Source organism: Anopheles stephensi, unplaced genomic scaffold, assembly GCF_013141755.1.
Source record: "Anopheles stephensi strain Indian unplaced genomic scaffold, UCI_ANSTEP_V1.0 ucontig300, whole genome shotgun sequence".
Classification (NCBI taxonomy): domain Eukaryota; kingdom Metazoa; phylum Arthropoda; class Insecta; order Diptera; family Culicidae; genus Anopheles; species Anopheles stephensi.
Genome location: NW_023405237.1, coordinates 75,410 through 85,437, shown reverse-complemented (window position 1 = coordinate 85,437; position 10,028 = coordinate 75,410). Strand labels below are relative to the sequence as shown.

General features: G+C 57.0%; 1 protein-coding gene across 1 annotated transcript; it reads right to left on the bottom strand.

Moving 5' to 3' along the window:
* Positions 1 to 7,272: 7,272 nt before the first annotated feature.
* LOC118516476 lies at positions 7,273 to 9,441 on the bottom strand. Its single transcript, XM_036062394.1, has one exon. The coding sequence runs from the start codon at positions 9,439 to 9,441 to the stop codon at positions 7,273 to 7,275; it is 2,169 nt and encodes a 722-aa protein (XP_035918287.1).
* Between the last annotated feature and the right edge of the window lie 587 nt (positions 9,442 to 10,028).

Below are 10,028 nucleotides of genomic sequence, written 5' to 3'. Positions count from 1 at the left end.
GACACCTCCTGAAACAGATCGGGCTGTGCTGGAGCCGATCGTTGATGCCCTGTTCCCGTCCCACCCATCGTTTGAGTGGCCCACGATTGGGGCAGAGAGCGGCGAGGACGAGATCATCCGGCCGGCCACCAGAGAGGAACTCCTCTCGATTGCGGGAAGAATGGCGTCGTCGAAGGCACCGGGACTCGACGGAATCCCCAACGCAGCATTGAAGACGGCGATCAGCGAGCATCCGGACGTGTTTGTCCGGGTGTTCAATGACCTGCTGCAACGGGGAGTCTTCCCGAAGTCATGGAAGGCAGCGCGGCTTGTCCTTGTCACAAAACCGGGCAAGGAGCCTGGTACTCCCTCGGCGTATCGTCCGCTGCTTATGCTGGGGGCGGCTCCCAAGGTGTTCGAGCGACTCATCCTCGACAGGCTGAACGAGCACTTGGAGCGCAGCGATGCCCACCGCTTGTCGCCGGAGCAGTATGGGTTTCGCCGGGGGAGGTCAACGGTGCAGGCTATCCAGCGGGTGGTTGATCGGGCCCTGCATGCGCGGTCGTTCCACCGCACCAACAACAGAGACCCTCGGTGTCTGGTGGTTGCAGCGCTGGACGTCAGGAACGCGTTTAACTCGGCGAACTGGTCGGCGATTGCGGCGGCCCTGCAGGAGATGCGCGTCCCTCCTGCGCTCCAGAAGATTCTGCGCAGCTACTTCTCGGAGCGGGAGCTGGTCTTTGAGACCAGCGAAGGGCCTGTCCGTCGACCGGTGACAGCGGGCGTTCCACAGGGGTCCATCCTCGGCCCGACTCTGTGGAACGCCATGTACGATGGCGTCCTGCGTCTGGCGTTGCCTGAAGGAGTTGAAACCATCGGGTTTGCTGACGATCTCGTCGTGCTGGCGAGCGGCACAACGCCACAATCTGCAGCGGAACTGGCCGAGAGGGCTATTTCGGCCATTAGCTCCTGGATGGCGGAACGGTGCCTGGAATTGGCCCCGGCGAAAACAGAAATCGTGATGATTTCCACCATGCGGCGAAGCAACACCCAGCAACCGGTGATGGTTGACGGCGTGGAGAGGTGGCCGACGCGAAGCCTGCGCTACCTGGGGGTCGTAGTGGAGGATCACTTATCGTGGAGGCCGCACGTGGAGTACGCAACGTCGAAGGCGCTTCGTGTGGCACAGGGGATCTCGCGACTCCTTCGGAACCACAGTGGCCCCAAGTGTGCGAAGCGGCGACTGCTCGCGTCGGTGGTCGATTCCACTCTCAGGTACGCCGCTCCGATCTGGCACGAGGCTGTCCACCTGCAAGCGTGCAGACGGAAACTCAACCGGGTGCAGGGGATGTACGCGAGACCGGTGGCACGCACGTTCGTCACCGTGCGGAGCGAGGTAGCGGCGGTGTTAGCGAGTGTGGTGCCAATTTGCCTTCAAGTCACCGAGGATGCCCGATGTTATCGGCGGCGAGCTGACACTGGCGTGACGCGCCAGCAAATCCACTCCGAGGAGCGCATTAACACCATTGCGCAGTGGCAGTCGGAGTGGGATGCCCTGGCACCAGCGAGCCGCTTCACAAGATGGACGAGTAGGCTGATCCCTAACATCGCGGCGTGGAAGAACCGGCGGCATGGAGAGTTGACGTTCCATCTCTCCCAGGTGTTGTCAGGCCATGGGTTCTTCCATTATTACCTGCACGCCATGCACATCTCGCCGTCATCAGAGTGTGCACGATGTCCGGGAGTGGCAGAGACGGCGGAGCACGCGATGTTCGACTGCCCGCGATTCGCCGACGTGCGCCAGGAGTTGATGGGCGAGGACGACACTGCCCGTGTCACGCCCGACACCCTGGTTCAGTACATGCTGAGCAGCAGGGAGCGGTGGAGCGCGGTTTGTGAGGCCGCACGCCGCATCACGGTTACCCTCCAGCAGGAGTGGTACATCGAGCGGTCCTACAGTGCTCACGCGGAGATGGTTGCTGCGGCACGGCGGCTGGACGATGTCCACGAGCGAGTGGTCGCAGAGAGGAACGAGCGGCGCAACGAGCGGCGACGACAGAGGACGCTTGAGCGGCAGGCGGCGAGGCCACCCCCAACGCATCCTGATGGCCGTTTATACACACAGCAGGAGCTCGCTGAACGTGAGGAGGTTCTCCGCCGAGGCCGGGAACGGGTACGGAGGCACCGGGCGAGACGCCGCCTTGCGAACGGCGAGGAGGTGACCAGCGATGACATCCTGTTGGCACTTTTCGGCGAAACGCTGGAGAATGGTGAGCAAACGGAAGAAGGGGCGGGCTCAGAGTAGCATGCGGCTACTTTGAGTTCTAAAGACGGTCAAAAAGGTAGGGTCACTGGCCACTTTAGGCAAAAAAACTGGAGTGACCGGGAGTAGACACATGGGCGTATCGGGAATCCTCTCCAAACACCAAACCTCGCGGTAATGTGCTGGAGGGGATGGGGGGCTGGGTATTACTATGTGAAATGTATAAGTAAGTAATAAAAACCAGCCTATATTTAAAAAAAAAAAAAAGCCAGTTATCCCTGATGGAGATGTCTCCTTCCATCTGTGCCAGGTCCTCTCCGGACACGGCTTCTTCCGGGATTACCTGTGTCACAATGGTTTTACATCGTCCCCTGACTGCCAGTGGTGTAGCGGAGTCCCAGAGACCGCGGAGCACGCAGTATTCGAGTGCCCGAGGTTTGCCGAAGTCCGTCAGCAGCTTCTCGGTGAGGGAAGTACGGACCCCGTTTGTCCGGAAAACCTCCAGCAGCACCTATTGCGCGACGCCGAGAGCTGGAGCCGCATCAGCGAAGCGGCAAAGCGGATAACGGCTCAACTCCAACAAGCCTGGGACGACGAGCGGGCAGCCCTAGCATCCCAGGGCAACGAGCAGCATGCGGAGGATGTCGCCGACTTGGAGGCACGGCGAGCGGAAATCCGTCGAGCACGGAACGACCGTCGGAACGCGAGCCGCCGAGCAGCCAGGGCACGGCAACGGGAAGAACGGAGAGCTGGACTTCCCCCATCTCCACCACCATCACCCAGAACAGCGGCCCGCCGCGCAGATCTTCGGCTGCGGCAGGCGCGATTCAGGGAGCGGAGACGTCAAACGCTGCAAGACGTGAGACATCTCTACGGGGACTACAGTCCATCGACATCCAGCAGCAGTGACGATACCGAAAGCGCGGATAATGCTACCGTACCGTTTAGAAGGCGCAACCGCGCTAGCGAACGGGAGGAAGAAGCCAGAAGCAGTGGCCTGAGTGCTGCAGAAGAAGCCGCAGCGGTCGAGGCGGAAGTTGCCTCCCGCTAGGAAACGCGCTAACCAGTGCTTAATGCGGGAAAGTGGCGTGCTTATCAATAAAAGGGAAAAGGATAGTTTATCATACAAGTAATAAAAAAAGAAGGTGCTTTACGCACGGAAGTAGATTAGGCGAAAAGTCTAGCAACCCCCTTCAGGGAACGCCCTCGCGGGTATAAATGTAGGGGAAAGTGAGGGTTTTTGGACAAAATAAAGAACCCGCTATTGAAAAAAAAAGCCAGTTATCCCTGATGCAGCGGGTCACAACGTCGCACAGTGACCCCCAACGCGACCTGTTCTGGTGGACGCCGCTGCTCAGGCTGCTGCGAGAGAATTGCGAACGCGTGCGTGATCGAATGCAGCAGACCAGCGACCTTCAAGTGCGGAGCATCGGCGATAAGGGCCAGCAAGCGGAACTCGTTCCAGGAGCTGATCGACATCGCTAAGGAGAACGTGCTCGGAGCCGGATATCACGTCGTTCTGTCTCGCCTCCGTGGTGGACGGACGCCACCGGAATCGGAGCGGGACAGGCTCGTACACATAGTGTCCGATCTCTTCCCCCAGCACCCGCCCCTCGTCTGGCCAGAAGCGACAGACATCATTGAAAACGAGCAGACAGGAGCGGTTGCAGCAGTGACCGACGAGGAGCTTAAATTCATCGCGCGACGCATGGCCAACAATAAGGCCCCGGGACTCGACGGTATCCCGAATGCGGCGGTGAAAGCAGCCATCCTGCAACACACGGGGGTTTTCACGGCGCTGTATCAGGACTGCCTAGTTAACGACACGTTTCCTGCAGAGTGGAAGAGGCAGCGCCTTGTACTCATCCCGAAGCCATGAAAACCCCCAGGATTGAGCAGCTCGTACCGACCCCTGTGTATGTTGGATGCACTGGGCAAGGTGCTTGAGCACTTGATCCTGAACAGGCTGCACGAGTTCCTCGAAGATTCAGAATCACCGCGACTGTCGGACCGGCAGTATGGCTTCCACAGGGGGCGCTCGACCATCGGAGCCATTCAGAGGGTTGTCGAGGCCGGCCAGCGTGCGATGTCGTTCGGGCGCACGAACCGACGCGACAAACGGTTCCTGCTAGTAGCTGCACTAGACGTCAGGAACGCGTTCAATACGGCCAGCTGGCAGGCCATCGCCACTGCGCTGCAGACGAAAGCTGTTCCCGCCGGCCTACAACGCATAATACACAGCTACTTCCAGGATCGGGAGCTGGTATATGAAACCTCTGATGGCCCGGTAGTGCGTTCTGTCACGGCAGGGGTACCACAGGGGTCTATCCTAGGCCCCACCCTATGGAACACGATGTACGATGGTGTGGTGGACATCGCCCTGCCGTCCGATGCCGAGATCCTGGGGTATGCCGATAACCTGGTGCTGCTGGTCCCAGGCACAACCCCAGAGACGGTTAAAGCTGCTGCGGAAGAGGCCATCACAGGAGTGATAGAGTGGATGGCTCAACACCATCTTGAGCTGGCGCCGGCGAAAACGGAAATGGTGGTCATTTCCAGCACCAAGGCACCAACGCGGATCACCGTCCGAGTAGGCGATGCAGATATCACCTCGACCCGCTCGATCCGCTATCTCGGCGTAACCCTCCAAGACAAGCTGTCATGGCTGCCGCACGTCAAGGAGGTCACCGAAAAGGCTGGGAAGATCGCTGACGCCACATCCAGGTTGCTGCGAAACCATAGCGGACCAAGGGCGTCGAAAGCGAAGCTGCTAGCTTCGGTGTCCGAGTCCGTTATGCGCTATGCAGCACCAGTTTGGAACAATGAGCTGAGGAAACAGAAGCCATGTCGTTTGCTGGAGCGTGTCCAGCGAAAGATGGCACTGAGGGTGACACGAGCATTCCGCATCGTGAGATACGAGACTGCCACCCTCTTGGCTGGTTTGACCCCTATATGACTGCTGGTGGAAGAGGACGTTCGGGTCTACCAGCGACTGAGTGCCGCCGATCACACCGACCGATATGGGCGAATATCCGCAAGCAGGAGCGACAGGCCACCATCGAAGAATGGCAGCAGCAGTGGGATGCGGAAGCCGACACCAGCCGGTACACACGTTGGGCGCACCTTGTGCTACCCAACATCAGCAACTGGCAATCAAGGAAGCATGGAGATGTCTCGTTCCATTTGTGCCAGGTCCTCTCGGGACACAGCTTCTTCCGGGACTACCTGTGTCACAATGGCTTCACATCGTCCCCTGACTGCCAGTGGTGTAGCGGGGTTTCAGAGACCGCGGAGCATGCAGTGTTTGAGTGCCCGAGGTTTGCTAAAGTCTGTCAGCAGCTTCTGGGCGAGGGAAGCACGGCCCCGTCCGACCGGAAAACCTTCAGCAGCATCTATTAAGCGACGCCGAGAGCTGGAGCTGCATCAGCGAAGCTGCTAAGCGGATTACGGCTCAACTTCAGCAAGCCTGCGACGACGAGTGGGCAGCCATAGCATCCCAGGGCAACGAGCAGCACGCAGAGGATGTTGCCGACTTGGAGGCACGGCGAGCAGAAATCCGCCGAATACGGAACGACCGTCGAAACGCGAGCCGCTGAGCAGCTAGGGCACGACAAAGAGAAGAACAAAGAGCGGGATGTCCCCCATCTCCACCACCATCACCCAGAACTGCGGCCCGCCGCGCAGATCTTCGGCTGCGGCAGGTGCGAGTCAGGGAGAGAAGGCGTCAAGCGCAGCAGGACGTGAGACGTCTGTATGGGGAACGCAGTCCAACTCCATTGTCATCCAGCAACAGCGACGACGACGATTCAGACGCCCGAGAACGGGCGAATCATGTTGTCGGACCATCCGGAAGGCGCAACCGTGCTAACGATCGTGCAGAAGAAGCCGCGGACCGTGGCCTAAGTGCTTCGGAAGAAGCTGCAGCGGTCGAGGCGGAAGTTGCGTCCCGCTAGAAGTGCTTCGGACATCATAGCAGCGCTCATATGCGAAACAAAAAAGTGTCCCAAAGAAAAGGAAAAGAGCAGATACTATTATAAATAATAAAACGGAAGGCTAAGTCTTCGTCACTAAGGCTCGCATCCTCGGGATCTGGAATTGTTGTCGCAACTCGTTGACCACCGTTTCGTTATTTGCATGACGATACAAACGATGATAGTGATCAGCAATCAGCTCAGCCAGCTTGGAGTTGCCCGGCAGAATCACGGGATACTTGGCCGAATAAGGTACATCCGCCGCTTCCCCTATTCTTCCCCGCATTCGTAATACGCCTTCCTCGTCCAAAAATGGTATCAAGTTGTAGATACGGCTTTGCTTCTCTACCGTTTTCCTGCCCGCCATCTCGTCGTCATCTCCGGAACTCAAGATGCGAAGTTCTGCCGAATAGAACTCTCGCTGTGTCTGTCTCCACAGAACGTTGTTCGCCTTACAGAGTTCCTCGTGCCTGAGGACCCCATCCAGTACCGGTTCACCTCTCATTTTCCTGCCCAGATTGTCGATGTACCTTACAATCCACCCAACCGTCCTTTTCAGTTTTCCCAACTTGCTAAACCGCTCATACGGAATGGGTATCAATCCGGTGTGAGAGTCCTCCGTGTGAAGATTTACCCGTCGTATCTCTTCAGCTGTCCCGATGTCCGTTGTCCTTTGCTTCGGCCAATCCTCTTCTGGCCGCAGTAAGAATTCTGGTCCTTGAAACCAGATGCCGTCGTATTCAAAACTCGCCTTTCCCTTCCACTTCGTTGCCTCATCCGCCGGGTTGTGGTCGTTTGGCACCCATCGCCAATCACTCGCTGAGGTGCTATCTTGAAGCTCGACCACCCTATGGGCAACGAAGGGCTTGTAATCTCGAGGATCTGCTCTTTTCCACGAAAGAACAACCGAGCTATCCGTCCAAAGTACACGCCGGATTACCTTGAGCGGATGATGTTCCTGCGTGTAGCGTAGGAACCGCGCTCCCAACACGCATGCCTGAAGCTCCAGCTTCGGTATGGTAAGTGGTTTCTAAGGCGCCACATTAGCCTTTCCTCCTATCAGGGTGCACTGCGGTTCTCCAGCCTCGTCGATGATGCGAAGGTACAAGACGCATGCATATGCGTGCTGACTGGCATCGACGACAAATGCCACTCGCCGTTCTCGTAAGTCTTCTTCGATGCTTCTGTAAAGCTACAGCGCGGGATACGTATGCCGGCGATAGTGGGGAAAAGGTCAACCCATCTTCGCCAGTCCCTGTACTGGATGCCGCTTATCTCCTCATCCCACTGCGTGCCGGTTCGCCAAAGATCTTGAATCAGGATCTTGCCATGTATCACGAACATTGCCAGCAGCCCAAGGGGATCGTACAGTGACATCACACATCGCAGAACTTCCCTCTTCGTAGGGATCCGCTCTTCTCTCCACAGGTCCGATATCGCCGTGCACGCCCGAGTACAGAATCCTAACTCGTCCGATGAAGGATTCCAGCGCATTCCTAACACGCGCTCCGACTCATCTCCTACAGATGATAAGCATTTCACATTACTGCCGTCCGGTTCGTCGAGAGATTTCAAGACCGCCAACCTATTCGAGCTCCAATTCCTCAGCTCGAAACCACCATTGCTGAAAATCTCTCTCACCTCTCTGGATACCTGGCAAGCTTCTTCTACCGTCCCGAAGCTGTCCAGGTAGTCATCCACGTAGGTACTCTCAAGAATACCTTCTACCGCTCGTAAAAACTGCTCTATGTGTTCCTTCGCATTCCGGGCCTTAACATACTGCGCTGTGGCCGGCGAACACGTAGAACCAAGCGTCACGACGTCTACAATGTAGGTACTCAGCTCGTCCGAAGGATTGTCACGCCACAAGAAACGCTGCGCATGCTTGTCCTCCTTTCGTACTCTTATTTGTAGAAACATCTCCTTCACATCCGCACACGCCGCCACCGCATACAGACGGAATCGGAAGAGTACTCCGGGCAAGGACATAACCTCATCTGGACCCTTAAGGAGCATGTCGTTGAGCGAGACCCCTTGTGCCTTGGCTGCAGCATCCCAAATCAGACGGACCTTCCCGGGCTTATTTGGGTTCGTGATTACCCCTATTGGCAGATACCAAACACGATTCTGATCAGCTTCCGCCAGTTCCTGTGCCGTAGCCTTGTGCACGTACTGCTTGTCCAACAGATCACGAATCTGACGCTGTACCTGCAACTTCAGCTGACCATCTCGTTCCATCCTTCTCTCCAGGCAGACATTATCGACCTTCCACAGCAGGCCTGACTCGAAACGCTTCCCTACCCGAACGGTAGTAACTTCCAAAAGATGTTGCGCACGTTGTACTTCCGGATCTGGCTGGACTACGTGCGTAACCCCCACCTGTTCCAGCTCGTAAAACTTCCGAATCGTTTCGTGAAGGTCCTCCAGATTGTTGCACTCGCAGATATGCAACAGTCGCTCACCCTCCACGTTTATCGGTTTCCCGTAGATGCACCAACCTAGGCGCGTATTAACTGCGATCGGTTCACCAACTCCTCCCTCTACCGTCCTAAGAGGGACCGACAACCGCAGATTGTCAAAACCGATTAACATCCTCGGTTCCGCATTCTGATATTCCCTTATCGGTAACCGCTTCAGATGTTCCCATGTTCCTTCGTCCGGTTCGAAGGATTGTCGAGGAAGATTTAACCTAGGCACCGTCCGCACCGAGTTGACCGAACGCTTCGTAAAACCGACCGGCCCCACCTCGAAGTTCACACGCCTGGAACCAGCCTCAACCCTTGTTGTGTCACCGGTCCAACGAATGCAAAGAGGTTCTACCTCCCCTTCGACACCCAATTCTTCCGCTAAATCCTCGTCCACTAACGTCATGGACGAACATTCATCCAAGAAGGCAAACGTTGTTACCGTTGAGGCTGGACCATAAACAGTGACAGGCACAATTCGGAAAAATACCTTCGACGACGACGACGCTGACAACGATGAAGACGACGACGACGCATTCTGATGATGGTTGTTGGCCACAACAGCACCACCGTCTCGGGAACTGATCTCGTTGTTGGACCTACGCTGCTCCTCAACGCCATGCAACAGCGCATGATGCTGATACGTGCATCCATCCTTCCCGCACACCGGTCTGTTCAAGCACGTCCGCCAATTGTGCTTGCCCAAACATCCAAAGCACAAGGAAGGTACACGGGCCTTCCTCCAGCGCTCCTTTACCGGCATACTGACGAACGTGAAGCACTTGTCTACGTCGTGCTTTCCCTTAAGACAAATTATTCAAGGTCCTACCTGCGTTCCGTCTGTTGTCGACGCTCCCGGTGTCGCCACATGCGCGTGCACGTGTCCCTTGGTGTTCGGTTTCTTCCGCTCCGTTCCTTTCAGCGATGAAGATTCCCGGTTGGTTAACGTCTCCGCAGCACTCAGCAGCTCCGCCACGAATTCCGCAAACATAGTGAGATCCGGCTCCTCCGCGGCAGCATCTCGACAACCTCCTGCAGCAGCAATGGGTTGGCCAGGTGCGCTTTTCTTCCGGCAGCCTTCATGTGGTCCACCATTGTTTGCACCACTTCGCCGAACGCTATTACAGACTCGGGTTTCTCCATACACGGTGCAGGTGTCTTGCGTACCTTCTCGATAAGCGCCGTGATAAGATGCGCCGGTCGACCATACCGCGATCGCAACGTTGCAATCACTTGCGGCACCACCTCTAGAAGCACTAGACGGCTGCGCACCGCCTCCAACGCCGGACCCTTCAGGGCCTTCTGCAGTCGTACCATGTTCTCCCAATGCGAGAAACCAAATCTTTCCGT

What these genes read in the sequence shown, in the direction of transcription:
- LOC118516476 (XM_036062394.1), bottom strand. Translation starts at nt 9,441, where the DNA reads ATGCCGGTAAAGGAGCGCTGGAGGAAGGCCCGTGTACCTTCCTTGTGC.